This window comes from Lethenteron reissneri, chromosome 3 (genome assembly GCF_015708825.2).
Source record: "Lethenteron reissneri isolate LAM-NWPU_2019-01 chromosome 3, ASM1570882v1, whole genome shotgun sequence".
Classification (NCBI taxonomy): domain Eukaryota; kingdom Metazoa; phylum Chordata; class Hyperoartia; order Petromyzontiformes; family Petromyzontidae; genus Lethenteron; species Lethenteron reissneri.
The window spans coordinates 3,945,446-3,960,196 of record NC_083781.1 but is presented as its reverse complement, the minus strand read 5'-3'; the positions used below and the strand labels follow the sequence as shown (position 1 = coordinate 3,960,196).

At 54.5% G+C, this 14,751-nt stretch overlaps 1 protein-coding gene across 7 annotated transcripts in view; it reads left to right on the top strand.

The window, feature by feature from the left end:
• The window catches only part of LOC133345226 (CCR4-NOT transcription complex subunit 3-like), a 35,064-nt gene that overhangs the window by 14,960 nt on the left and 5,353 nt on the right, over positions 1–14,751 (top strand). For all 7 annotated transcript variants that reach the window (XM_061555825.1, XM_061555833.1, XM_061555815.1 and 4 more), the window contains exons 12-18: positions 1,265–1,452; positions 1,915–2,480; positions 3,529–3,631; positions 4,829–5,027; positions 11,477–11,570; positions 13,834–14,014; positions 14,539–14,671. In XM_061555825.1, the coding sequence (XP_061411809.1) occupies positions 1,265–1,452; positions 1,915–2,480; positions 3,529–3,631; positions 4,829–5,027; positions 11,477–11,570; positions 13,834–14,014; positions 14,539–14,671 (1,464 nt within the window). The remainder of the gene's footprint in view (positions 1–1,264; positions 1,453–1,914; positions 2,481–3,528; positions 3,632–4,828; positions 5,028–11,476; positions 11,571–13,833; positions 14,015–14,538; positions 14,672–14,751) is intronic.

Genomic DNA, 14,751 nt, shown 5'->3' with positions numbered 1-14,751 from the left:
AAGCCACCTCGATAATTTTGATCAACTATCGCGAGACTTGAGTGCATTTTTTCCGTCGGGCTATCGTTCTTATAGCGCAAGGCGATCATCACGAAGGAAGGCGCTGCTACGTTTCGCAGGCACAGCCAGCAGTAGATTCACAGTAGGTGTGACGTTGCTGTGCGTGTGATCCCATTCGAGTCGTTTTTTCCTTTCACATTTGGAGCGTGACGGCGGCACACGACGGGCGACTCTTTTCGAATAACGTTGCGGAATCGTTGACGTCCGCTGTGAAGCAGATGGCGCTTGGTCATTTTACGGTTAATACACCCACAGTGTTAACCAGGGCAGCCTGCTGGATTTGAACCACGAACCTCTGCAACAAACATCGAATGCCCTCCCCCTGAGCTGCATCATCGCCCCGATAATTACAGCTGCTCACTAATATTCTTAAATTGGATGAGTGCAAAAGGCATGAACCTGACGATAATATCGGTGCTATCATGCTCTGCATGTCCCGCCACATCGCCATCCTGTCGTGTACATAACGCACACAGCCTTGCTTCACACCACTATTTCGAAAGTGTCAAAATTGTGGCCATATTATTTAGACGGCGATGAGACAACTGTGTCCCGGTTTTCATCGGTGTTAGGAATCATCAGTAGAGTATAGCCACTGCTCCACCCCCACAATGGGTGCGACATTGCAAAATAGAACGTGTATGTCAATTGTCAAAACTCCGAGTAGGTTCCTGCTCACGTGAGCATTGAGGAATTGGCTGCTTGTCTCCTCTTCTTGGTTCTTTCGGTAAAGTCACGTAGAAGGGAAATAATAAAATAATACAAATAAAACATCATAAAATAATTCTCACGACGTTTCGGCCACAACGCAAGCAGCCGTCCTCAGGTGAAGAACAGGTCTGTCGGGAAGACAGCGTCTGCTTGTCTCCTCTTTACTGCCCTGAAAAGCCAGCGGCGGAAATTCCACATTCCTTTGGTGGGGGCGATTCTATCCTCGGCACAACCACTGTTGACTTCCCCAGAAAGTGATACTCATTTTATCGAACCCGGGGGCAGGATGGTGAGTCAACCCCCAACCAGGATTTTAATTTGCAGCCTTCAGCTTGTGAGCTGCTAGCTCTGCCGCCAAACCCACCTGGCTGGCATGCCGACTGTACGCGTTTTGTAAATGCAGTTGATTTTCACGGATGCATGCGGTGTGTTTGGTTTTGCTGAATCTGACTCTGGTCGCTTGTGTTGTGTTCCCCACCTCCCCGCCCCCAAGTCTCCTGCGAAGGCGCTGTTAACGAAAGCGCACCACGCGACCGTCGGGGGGACGCCAGTGTCGCCCATCATCCAGAATACATCTGGGCGGACTCTAAGCAAATCGGAGAGCAGCGCGGGTGGCAGTGGCGGAAGTGGCGGTGGTAGTGGCAGTAACAGCAAAATAGGCGCCAGCAAATCATCCACGACGTGAGTGTGTATTTGCTATAAACAAAAAAATTCTACCATTTTCCCACAATTTTATTGCCCTGTGAGAGAACTCCTTTCAGGTGTCTCGCAGAGCGGTGCGTGACCGTTGGTGTTAGAGAACGGCCCACCGAAATGGATGCTCACAGAGCTACCTCTGAGATTGATTCGAGCGACCTCTGGTCTCGGAGTAATATTCATCACATGGTGGTCAAACCAATATTTAAACCTTGAGAGCTGGAAATTAGCCAAATAAAGTGCAGAACCGAATTTAACGTGTTTTTTTTGTGCAGCAATTGTCAACCCGGTTTAATCGCACATGGCTGCTTGTATAGAGACCCAAGATGATGGCAATGCCAGCGCCGTTATTACGAAAGCGCACGAGCGTGTCTTTTCCTCTGGCGTGGGGGCCAGGTGGAGAACAAACGACCGAACGCGCTCGCTTGTGTCCCCCCCTCCCCCCAGGAATCCTGCGTCATCGCAGGCGCCGTCAGGTCCCGCGTACTCCGCCGCCGTTTCGGGCGTGACGCCGACAACCGGCGCGAGCGGGGGTGCTGGCGGCCTGCCCGCGGGATCGTCCCCGGGGTCGGCAGGGGCGGCGCCGCCGGCGCTGTCGTCGTCGACGTCCGGCACGACGGGTGGCGCCAGCTCGGTGTGGATCACCAGCACCAACGGCCCCGGCGGCGGTGCCGGCGGCGGCAGCGGCAGCGCGTGGGGTTTGTTGGGGCACGGCAGCGGCGTTTGGAACTCGAGCGCCGGCGTGTGGGCGCTGAACGGCGTCGCGGGTGGCGCGACCTCGGCTGGCGGCGGCAGCAGCAGCAGCAGCACCAGCAGCATAGCGGGAGGTCCGGGGGGCGGCGGCGGCGGCGGCAGCGGAGGCAGCGGCGCGGTGGGCAGCGCGCCGTTGTCGCTGGCGCCGGGAGCGGGCAACGCGGCGCAACCGAGGCCGGGCTCGGCGAACCAGGCGGCGTCCGCGGCAGCAACTGCAGCGGCCGCTGCAGCGGCGAGCAGGCAGCTCAACGGTGCCAACAGTACGTGCTGGCGGCGGGCTTCTCGATTTGATGAATCGTCGTGATTTAAAGTCAAGATTTGACTCATGAGTTGATGATTTTTGCCTTTACTGTGGTGGTGCATGTGAAATCAGTCGTGTGGTGCACGACGATTTGTTGAATGATCACGATTTATTTCTTCGTCTTATTTATTAATGATTCTGTCTCATTGGGTCCATTATTAGCTTAAGTGTCTTTGACACATCATCATCATCAGTCGGAGAGAGACATGGAGATGCACGCACGCTTTAGGTATACGTACTGTGGTGTATTTTCCAATTGTCCCTCGCAGATCTCGTGTCACCAGGTGGATGAATTTGTTAAAGGCCCAATAAGCATGGCCTAAACTAGACGACGTCTTTTCACTTGGGAATCGTCAACTCCGTACATAACGAGCAGACTCCCGTTCATTCCTCCGAGTTAAGCGGCCACGTTATTACCATGGCCGATTCGCAAGCGGCCTTTGTTCTTGTAATCGAACTCTTGACGGTGTTCATCAGCGTTTTCTTTGCAGAGCCACGAACGTAAGCACGTTGCTTTTAATACCCATCATGAGCACAGGCCCAGAGGACAAAAACTTCAAGCGATCAGCAACAAATAGCATTGTCAAAGTTGCAGTAGATAAAGAGCGTAAAGTTTTCCTTGAATTGAGCAGGATGGTTGCATGCATGTCTGTTGAACTTCTTTCGCACCGTACGTAGCCAACCGTGCTCATCGGAGGTGCGGGAGAAGGACAACAAACTTAACACAAAAATCGGTTAGAAAGAAATGAGGCTATTAGCGTGAGAGCTTCGGGGAAAACGACGACGGTGGGAGGATGGAACTACAGAGTGGAGCGGTGCGAGGGCGGTGTGGGGAGCGAGTGTGTGTGTCTGTGGGCAGCATATGTGTGAATGAATGAGCGTGCAAGGTGAGCGAGCATGCTGTGGACGGGAGTCGTCGTGGTGTGCACGGAGGATGCTATAGAGCGACTTGGCGGGGACCGGATGAGCAACTTGGAAGTTTCGTGTCGCCCGCCCTCCTCCCGCAGGCTACAGCTCCGTGGTGGCAGAGTCCCGGGAAGACTCTCCGCAGGTCGTCAACTCGGACTCGCCGAGCAGCCAGCCCAACGTCGCCCCCTCGCCTCCCCTCTTGTGAGTCGCCCAGCCACTCGGCTCGCCCCACTCGGCTCGCCCCACTCGGCTCGCCCCACTCCGCGCGCCCCACTCCGCTCGCCCCACTCGGCTCGCCCCACTCCGCTCGCCCCATTTCGCTCGCCCCACTCGGCGCGCCCCACTCCGCTCGCCCCACTCCGCTCGCCCCACTCCGCTCGCCCCACTCCGCTCGCCCCACTCCGCTCGCCCCACTCCGCTCGCCCCACTCGGCGCGCCCCACTCGGCTCGCCCCACTCCGCTCGCCCCACTCGGCGCGCCCCACTCGGCTCGCCCCACTCCGCTCGCCCCACTCCGCTCGCCCCACTCGGCTCGCCCCACTCCACGCGCCCCACTCCGCTCGCCCCACTCCGCTCGCCCCACTCCGCTCGCCCCACTCCGCTCGCCCCACTCGGCGCGCCCCACTCCGCTCGCCCCACTCCGCTCGCCCAACTACGCTCGCCCCACTACGCTCGCCCCACTCGGCGCGCCCCACTCCGCTCGCCCCACTCCGCTCGCCCCACTCCGCTCGCCCAACTACGCTCGCCCCACTACGCTCGCCCCACTCCGCTCGCCCAACTACGCTCGCCCCACTACGCTCGCCCCCACTCCGCTCGCCCCACTCCGCTCGCCCCACTACGCTCGCCCCACTACGCTCGCCCCACTACGCTCGCCCCACTACGCTCGCCCCCACTCTGCTCGCCCCACTCCGCTCGCCCCACTACGCTCGCCCCACTCCGCTCGCCCCACTCCGCTCGCCCCACTCCGCTCGCCCCACTACGCTCGCCCCCACTCGGCGCGCCCCATTCCGCTCGCCCCACTCCGCTCGCCCTACTCACTCCACTCACGCCACTATGCTCGGCGGGCGGCCCCTCGCAACGATAGCCGTTCTGCGCTTGTTTAGCCAGGAGAGCCCCAGTGAGTCTTATGACTCGTATTCAGGAGGGTCCTGCCAAGATTTTCACGTAGGAAGCGATGACTGCTGTGTATATTGTGGGGGGCGCATGGCAAGTGTGACCGTGTGACGTTGTGACGTGCCTGCGATTACGGCCATCGTTATGATCGTTGATAAAAAACTTTCCGAGGCGAGCGCATTTTGGAATCCATGCGTAGGCCTGGTTTTCCTTTTTTAATTAGGTTTTTTTATGAGTGTTCCTGCGAGCCGGCTCGTTGGTTTGTGGTCGCTTTTGCCGTCGCTAGAAAGGAGACGCCGGACGCCATCGCGGCCCCTCCTCCCGCGAGCCCCGGGCCGTCGTCGTCGGCGGTGGCGTCGGTGGCGCAACCCAGCGGCCCGCCGACCTTGGAGAGCCCCGACCTGACGGAAACCAAGGCGAGCTCGGAGATGCGGAACGGGCCCCAGAGTTACGGGGCAAGCCCCTCACCCGACCATATCACCAAGGTGAGCCACGGCGGGCACTGCACGTGCACACACGTGCGCACCACAGGCACGCACCTGTATACACACGTGCAAACGCCCCCCGTATAGCCTTTAACAAATGATTAGGGCAAGTTTTGTTAGCGAGTAGCACCTATAAAGGCCGACACGGCACATCAGGGGGTGGGTGGCCAGCTCCATGCCCATTTTTTACTTGATACAGCAAGCGTGCTGTGACAGTTCCATCTGAAGACAGAGGCTTGTGTTGCCTCCGAAACGTCGTGATTTTTATTTTATTTAACTTTAATTAATTTTAATTTTTTACCTACGTGACTTTACCGAAAAAACCTAAGAATATAAGCTCCATGCCCGGCTACCTTTGTCTCCTCGGTGGCGATGTTTACACTGCACCAGGTACTCATTTTAGTCGACCGCTGGGAGGGCCAGGACCGGTTCAGGTAATTGTCACCAGTGATGGCCGTGAGTGGGAATCGCACTTGAGTCTCCAGTTTCGTAACACTGAGCGCTAACCGATGCAGTTCCACTCCCCACTAGCATGCACAAGCGCTCACCTGCATCCAAAGACAAAGATCCCCTGTATAGTCTTAACAGACTGTCGGGGAAAGTGCTGTTAGCGAGCACCTATAAAGGCCGGCACGGCACACGAGGGGGTGGGTGGCCAACACCACGCCCGGCCGCCTTTATCTCCCCAGTGGCGATGTTTACACATCGCACCAGGTACTCATTTGCGGCTGAGTCGACCTAGGGGAGGCCCAGGACCGGTTCAAATGATCATCACTGGTGTTGGCCGTGAGCGGGAATTGAACCAGGTTCGTAGCGTAGCGCGCTAACCGCTACACTACCGCTCCCCACACGCGTGCACGCACACACACACACGCTCCGCTTTATACACACATGCTCACTCATTCACCTCTATACAATCGCACAGTGACCAGTATATACATGCTCACACGTGCTCACACACCACCATTCGCAGCTTGGGGTGTCTTGGTAATTAGTTTAAAGGAGGAGGAATTATGAACTGTCGTACCTGTCCAGCGCCCCCCGATAGCCATCATGGTAGCCGTGAGCATGCCATGAATGAGAGTGAGTGCATGGCTCGGTGAGTTGAGAGTGTGCGTGTGTGAGTCTTCTGTTTCTCATGTCTTGCCACCAGTCAGATGTTATTCCAGTATAGGACATATGATATGGCTAGCAGTGGATAGACCATGGCACATGATACGGCTAGGTCTATAGCCTTGGCCAATATCTTCCACAGTGTACCACCACTCCTTCAGGAGCCAACAGTCCAATAGATGTTCCATGGCCTGCGACACACACAGACACGGATGTGCACCGATTTTATCTTGTATGTTCCGATGATTTTAACTTTGTCGGCATCGAATAATCGACTTAAGATTTATGCTTAGGCTCGGGATACATGCATGTAATTCTGCCCAGAGGAATCTGTTAGCGAGTGACCGAACTGAATGAGTAAATACGACTTTACGTTGAATTTTTACCACACGCTACATACGTGTACAACCACATTGCTGCGTAGAGGTGCCCGTGCACTCCACTTGATGCCGACTCAGCGCACTGTCCGAGGGGCCGCGACATCGATGCGACGATGGGGAAGGGGGAGCGTCTCTGTTGTGGTGGAGGTGTGAGACGAGACGGGGGATTGCTCCGGGAGGAGGAGGTGGGGAGCGAGGGGGGATGGTGGGGGGCGGGAGGTGCGATCTGGAGGGGAGGGGAACAGAAGCGGGCAGATGCGGCCGCTTGCTGCTATCGTTCTCGTCAGGGAGCAAGCGATGAGTCCGTCGGCCCCCACCATCCTCCCTCGGTGAACAGCTGCCCCCCCCCCCCTTCGCTAGCCCCCACCCCGAGAGGGCTCGATTAGGGCAGAAGGCTGGGAGGGTAATGGAGACGCCCCCAGGGAGCGAGGGTCAGAGGCTGCGAGGGCCACGCTGTGGCACTGGGGCACGAGGTGCACGGGCCAGGGGTGGTTGTGGGGGCCACTGGTGAGAGGTCGGGGGGCTGTGAGGGGTGGTGATGGTTGTGGTGGTGGAGGAGGAAGTGGCTCGGGGTTGTGGGTGGCGGTGGGGTAGTGGTCATTCGTGGTGGCGAGGTCAGTGGGGGGTTGTGGTGGTGGAAGTTGAAGGGCAGCGTCGGGGAGGGGGTGCCAGAGAAACGATTCGGAATAACGATTTGATGATGTATTCTGTAATATTTACTCAATTGAACCCTTGGCGACGCGTTAGGAGATGAAGCGTCCGTTTGGATCTCTCTCGGAGCAGGGGCAACCCCAATGGTGGAGAGCAGCCCACAGAAGTGAATAACGCAGAGCTACTCTGGGCCACAACAGTAGAGGGCAGCACTTTCTTGATTTCGCCATTGATTGTTTTCGTCTCATTTGTATTGCGCCTCCTTTGTCTTCTGTCTCGTTTGTACCACCTCGTTTGTTCCATTGCCGCGACAAAGGATTATGATTCGATTCGAGAATACCATTTTTCGTCTCTCGTGCCATCTCGTTTGTGTCCGCTGCCTCTCTCATCCTGTAAGTATGGCTCATGTTCGCTGCCTCCCCTCTCATCTGGAGTGTGTGCCATTGTCGGAACTGCGTTTCTCATTAAATTCGGCCGCTATCCTCGGCGAAGCACGTGCGTGTAACTTGTACGCGGGGTACACGGTCGATCCGCACGAGCATCATCCCGTCGTCGCGAGCGTAGGAGTGCATTTCATTTGGCCAATGGGTGCACGCCTCGGGGAGTGCGAGCTATGTTATCTGGTGCAGTCCCTGGAGACGGGATGAGAGAGGCATCCGAGCGTTGGAATGTCGCTTGTGTTGGAATGCCGACCGCCGTCGATTCTCAGTGGACAAGTTGGGTTTGGTCCCATGCAATCTGTACGTGCTACGTCGCCTTGTCCCCCGATTCAAGAGGATTTGAATTAAACCGTCCCCGTCAACCTCGTTATCGGCATCAAATATTTATTTAGGATTTCTTAGAATCAGACGAGCCAATTTCACGTGGATTCGAGAACGTACGCAATTTAGGAACATAATGTTGCATGCTAGGGCCGGTGATCGAGGCTCATGACAAAGTGGCAGCCAAAGGAGGGAGCACACCCACAAATACATCAGGTGCGGAGACGGAGCAGGCGCGACGTAGTAGGCGATGGCTCGGTGGAATCCTTCATCCAGCAGTGGATTGATCATGACTGATATTGATGTTAATGATCAGATCCCATTGAGACCAAAGGTCTAGTTGTCGAGGGAGACCTGGGTGACAAGGCAATGCAGTTCACATGTAAACAAATCCACGGCCCGGTCGATGGGAGACCGTGCGGGAGATGCTGCGTTGCTGCCGACTTCACAGAGAGCGCCAGTGCGCACATTAAGTCACTCCCGTGGGGCACGGGCGGCGGCGGCGCTGGTGAAGGAGTGAGGTGGGTTTGGATTTGTGGGGGGGAACGGGGAAGGGTGGGGGCTGTCAGACCCCGCGCCACTCAGCTGTCCCTGTATTCCTCGTGTGAGCTGCACGCCGGCATTCCGCGCATTCGCGCCAAAATAGCCGCTATTCGAGGCACGTGGGCTCGCTAAGTACACGGATTTTCCTCACATCGCCCGTCACTGCCTCCTCCACCGTGGCGGTGGTGGCGGTCGCCCGTCCTCTCTCCCCCGTAGCTCCTCTCCATTGTCAATTTCTGGCTCAGGTGGGCCGGAGCCGGGGCAACGTCTGTTTGTTCACGCGGAAACCCGTTGTGATTGCCGCCCTCCTGGCTGCTTCACTCGTAGCGAGCCGCCACTGTTCATTAATGTCGACCTCCGGTCATCGTTGGTTCTTGCGATGCGTCCTGCCAGAGTCCGCTTACTGACACCCGCGTGTTCCTAGTTCAGCCTCGCCGTGTACATTCCCAGCGTGCGACTATCGATGCTTCCGCCTTGCAGTCTTCATCTGTTAGATTTCATTGTCAATGTCCGTGCTTCTGGTGCATGTCACAGCCGATGACGCCCACCGATAGAGGGGGGGGGGGGATATTGCTTTGTTGCTGGACAAGATCAAAACCAGATTTCCAAAGAGCACTCCATCTTAGCTCTCTTTGGCCTTGTTTCATTAATTTTTATTGCAATCTGCTTTCAATCATTGCCCTGGGTGTTTTCCAGTTGTTCCCCCCAACAATTCCTTTCTCTTGTTTACAATACCACATATGTAGCACACAAAATGCGCATATCCTTCCCCCCCTTCGTCTCCCCAGTGCTGATGTTGGAATACATTTTGCCACGTTGAACGTCGGGACCAGGAGACAAAGTCCGTACGATGTCTCTAACTTGCATTTGCTTCTCCGATCCATCTCGCGTTTGCCCTGAGGTTCTGCCCGAGTCGTTTTGGACGCGCGTGGGAATAGGGCGAAGCGCGCGGCTTCTTTGGACGCCTTGTACGGCATACGTGCCATATCGAATCGGAACGCTCTGTCCGTCCGTCTGTCCGTTATTTATTTATCTGGAGATATTTCCTGCTGCTTCGCATCCTCCGAGATACGCCGTCTCATTTTACAGACGCGTCCACGCAAGTGCGTTGGACAAGAGGTGGAAAATGTTTTGCTCGTGTTTGTGGAGTAGCCAGGGAAGTATGGCATGGACAGGGCCTGTCCAATCGGAATGCTCCGTCCCTCTGTTTGGGGGGGGCGGTGGGCGGGGGGAGCGGCTTTTAGCTATTTTTCTGGCGATATTTCCTGCTGCTTCGCATCCTCCGAGATGCGGCGTCTCGTTTTACGGACGCGCACACAGACGCAGGCAGAGGCACGCACGCAGCCTCATTAGACGGGGGATGGAAAATGTCACGCGCTTGTTTGCGGAGCGGCCAGGGGAGAGGCGTTGTTCGGAGTTGTCGGCCGGATCGGCGTGCCGGGCCATGCCGTGTTGGAGCCGCCGCGGGAGGTCTGCGTCATCAGGTGTCTCGCGGCCCGAGCAAGCGCGCGATGCCTTCTGTGCCTTCCTGCAGAGGGAATCCAACTTGAGTTTCCCCAATCCCCAAGAGGGCTTCCTCGCACTGACCAGGCCTGACCTCGCTAAGCACAGTCGTGCAACAATCGCTCATCTCCTCCCCCAAATCCACTCGGTGAATTGCCACGATTTTTTAAAATAATCGTTAAAAGAAATCTTATCTTAATTGCACCATTTTGATGGTGTTGTGACCTTTTCATTCTGTGTTTTGTCTCATTTGTGCTGTCCCGCTGGAATGTTCTGCCTCGTTAGCGCCATTAGACTGAATGGACCTTAGTATATAGTATCAAATTATATGTTTTACATATAATTTTGATATGTTATTATTGTCATAGTCAGCATTCATCCATCCACTGTTGGAAAGAAGGCCTCCCCAAGTCGTCACTTTTTTATCGAGCAATCTTTGTAGCTCCAGTTGATCTCTGCCATCAGTTGATCTCTGCCATCAGGAAGCGGAATTTCCCCAACCATCGCCCATTAGCCGTATTTCCCTCTTAGGGCCACAGTGTTATTGACAAATGAGTTTGTCACTTTCACTGCCAATGCAGCATGACAAAAATCTGATGGATTCATTGGTTGGTGGTGCGTGTTCTGGGCTGCTCTCGTACATTAATTGGTTTGTGGTTTTATTGACCCAGGAAAACTTTTTTGTCATCTCATTTGTATTGTTCTTTGAATGCTTTCCAACTGAGGTTTAAAGCCTTTAATGCATTAGCTTCGTCCGTTCATAACCGGGAAGGAGGGGCACGATAACCCTCGTAAGTTCGATCCGACGTGAAGTCGGCGCGAGTGTTGGGTTTTGTTGCTGTTTGCGACTCGCCCTGTAGAAAACCGGCTGAATCGTTACGAAGCGTTTGGCGAAAATCTTCGGCCATGAAGTGGGGTGGAAAGGGGAACTCTTTGAAAATATGGAAATGCATTTTGCTCTGACTGCTACGTGTCCGATTCCCTACCACGAATTGAACATTTCCCAAAGCAAACGCATAACTGAAAGCGCGACATATTCCATGCATATTCGTGATTTTTCTGACTCACGTTTTGTGTCTTTGGTACCGTTTTACTTGTTCGAATGAGCAAATCTGTTAAATGGAGGCTACCTCGTTCATCGCGACGTTAATTTAATTGGGCACCGTTGGCTTGTGGGTGGAAACTCAGTTGGTGTTGTCATCCACAGGAAGTCTGTGCAAGCAAAAACCTGAGTTAAATTCCCAGACGCAACCTCCACTAGTCATGGGTGATATCCAAACCGGTCCCGAGTACTTCTCTTGGTCGACTCGGCATTAAATGAGTACCTGGTTCAGTGTGTAAGATTACAGTGCCGGGTCGATAATTGTGGCCAGGCATGGTTTGGCCACACCACCCAATCTCGCACCAAGCCGGCCTTATTCGCCGGGCGTTAACAGCACTTGACCAAAGAATCCACGAATAGTTCCACGGAGGATCTTTATGTTTGTGTCGCCCACAGGACTCGCTGAGCTCACTGAAGAGCATGGCGGAGAAGGCTGCAGCGGAGGCTGGACTCGAGGGGCAGATGCAGTCGCTCCACCTCACGGACAGAGGTGACACAGCGACCGGAGTTCCACACTGGCACACATGCACGCCTCTCCCACACTAACACCCATTGTTCCACGCTCACACCTGGCCCCCCGTACTCACATCCCTGCCCTCCACTCTCACACCGTACTTGTACAGCAACTTCACTGCTGTAAGACAAGAGTCCACAGGGAACCAGAGGTCGCAACCGGCTACCCGATACCCGTACCCTACCCGATACCCGGCTACCCGTACCCGGCCGGGTACGGGTTCGGGTAGCCGTTTGCGACCCTGGTGCGGCCGGGTACGGGTACGGTAGGCCGTGAGTTACTGGTGAGTAGCCGTTTGTCACTCATTTCGGGTAGGGTACGGGTACGGGTAGGGAACGGCTACCCGTATCCGGCCGGCTACGGGTACGGGTACCCATTTGCGACTCTGGTGCGGCCGGGTACGGGTAAGGAATTAAAACCCGTTTGCGACCTCTGCATGGAACCAAGGATTGCACCGTGCATCTCCAGGTCCAATCGATGGCGTTTAAAATAAATCGACGGCCGCACCATTCCTGACCCCGAATGTCGCTCTGTAGCGATCCGCAGGCCCAGGGTGCTGGTCAAATGTCCAATCCTCGTAGCGCCGCCAGTGCCACTGTCGCAAAGATGGGCACATTATATTAAAATTGCAAACTACAAGAGTGATTTCGATTTAAAGCTTTCGTGACTGCAGGGATTCATCTTCTTGGTTCTTTCAGTAAAGTCACGTAGAATGGAAATAATAAAGTAATAAAAATAAAACATCATAAAATAAGTCTAGACTCTGTCTTCTCGACAGACCTGTTCTCCACCTGAGGACGGCTGCTTGCGTTGTGGCCGAAACGTTGTGAGAATTATTGTATTATGTTTTATTTTTATTATTTTATTATTTCCATTCTACGTGACTTTACCGAAAGAACCAAGAAGATACAAGAGTGATGTGTTAACCTTGATGCAAATGACCAATCAACCCTGTCTCGTATAATTTAGATACAAATTATCAATTATTCTTCTGTTTGTAATATAGATACCAGTTGCAATTTTACGAATGTGTTAACGTAACATATTGCAATCGTATATACACAATTAAGATCTTGTCCATCGTCGTCAGACGTAAAATAAGACTATTTTCTGCCGTTCGCTTCTTCGTGTCGCTTGAGAGTTAGCGCAGGGAATCGTGTATTTTTGCTTTGGCCCGTGGCAGGCTCGGGATTTGGGGAGGGGGTCAAAGGTCGGCGTCCAGGCTGCGGCGCTGAGTGATCGGGCCACGATCACAGAGGGGAGTGGGCCCAGTGCCCAAACACCACCGCAGGGCTTAATTAGCGAAAACGCGGTGGGATTGAAAATATTCCAGGAGTTTTAAAATACAAGCGGGGTCAGAGTTTGGCCGTGGTCCCGGGCCCTGTTGGGCACGGGAAGAGGTCAGCGAGCTACAGGGCCGACTTGTATATTTTTTTGTGTAATTCCCGGAGTCTCTCGAATTATCCCTGGCTCTCTGTAGCCGCTAATAATGGAGTGAACCGTGCAGCAGCGGTAGCAAGCACTGCCGTTTGCATTGCGGCGATTTCAGCATCATCGCTTTCTAATTTAGTTTCAATATTTTTACTTTTTTACTGGGCGTGTAAATGACTTAGGTTTCTGAAATATGGCAACACCGAATGGTATAACAGCCGCGATAATTGTATTGTCTGTTTGGCAAAAATATACTGTTCCCAATGGTGATATATATATATTTTTTCTACCAATAAAATATTTCCAAAATGTTAAACTACTGGAAGTGCAGCCCAGCATGAAGATAAAACTAGGGAATTTGCTGCCGAATTTCGGGTTAAATCCCAAAAAAACTAAATCTGGCCCAGATAGTAATGTTTGCATGATCCGCTATTTTATTTCAAAAGGTGAAATACACCCACAGAGTTATGGGCAGGTGAAATCGTGAAAGTCGACATGTCGTGAAACTTGTTTTCGTTTCGTGAAAAATGACATCAAGGCAGCCTGACTAACAACGTGTCAGTTCCTTGACGAACATGTCCATTGTCACCATTCCCACGGTATGCTACGATGCACCGAATCATGTCGCCTTCCGTTCCATTTTCCGTGGGTGTATTTCGTATGTATTTGGTTGCTGTAAATTTGTATTTGCCTGTACGTCACCACACAGTCTGCCGGTGCACACCGTGCCACCCAAAAGCTGTCATGTGACCGCCACCCACCCCTCACCTTCTCATGTCGCCCCCCCCCCCCCCCCCACTTCATGCAGACCTGTTTGTGGGCCCGGGCCGCCCTCCCAGCCCCGTCACAAAAGAGGCCCACGTGCAGCCGTTGCTGGGCGTGTGCCCGCTGGGTGCCACTCCGCTCGGCAAGGATAACGTGTACCAGCAGGGCATGCTGGAGGCCTCTTGGAGGCACATGCCACATCCGTCCGACGCCGAGAGGCTCAGGTGAGGCCGCTCAAGTGGTGGTGCTGTGTGCCAGCGAGGCGCTCGCCTCGGAAAGAGGGGTCAGGGGTGAGATGGTGAGGAGAGGATGACGTTGGATGTGATCTGTGCAGGTTCGCGTGTCTGGTTGTGTGTGTGTGTGCGTATGGTCGTGTCTCATTGAGCTTCTGCTTTGTGTTGGCATGTGTACCTGTGTGTGTGTCTCTTATGTATGCGGCTGTGTGTGTGAGTAGGTAGCGTAATTGTTAACGGCCTGCACTACGAACCAAGCGACTTGAGTTCGATTCCTGCTCGCGGCAATCATCAGTGACGAATGTCTGACCTGGACCTTGACCTAAATATAAGTACCTGGTGCAGTGTGTAAACCTTGCACTGGGGATACAAAAGCGGCCGGCCATGATGCTGGTCGCGCAAGCCCGTCGCGTCTCGTGCCGACCTTCAGAGGTGATCGCCTTAACAGCACTTGCCTCAAAAGTTTGTTAAAGCTAAACGGCGGCGGATCTTTGTGTTTTGTGTGGTGCACGCAGGCACTACCTTCCCCGGAACCCGTGCCCGACCCCATCGTACCACCACCGCGTGCCACCCACCCACTCGGACACGCTCGAGTTCTACCAGCGACTTTCCACTGAGACACTGTTCTTCATCTTCTACTACCTGGAGGTGAGCGCCCGCCGCACTCTCACCCTCACTCGCTCGCTCGCCCGCCCACCTGCAGGCACCCACATGCACACGCCTTTGCG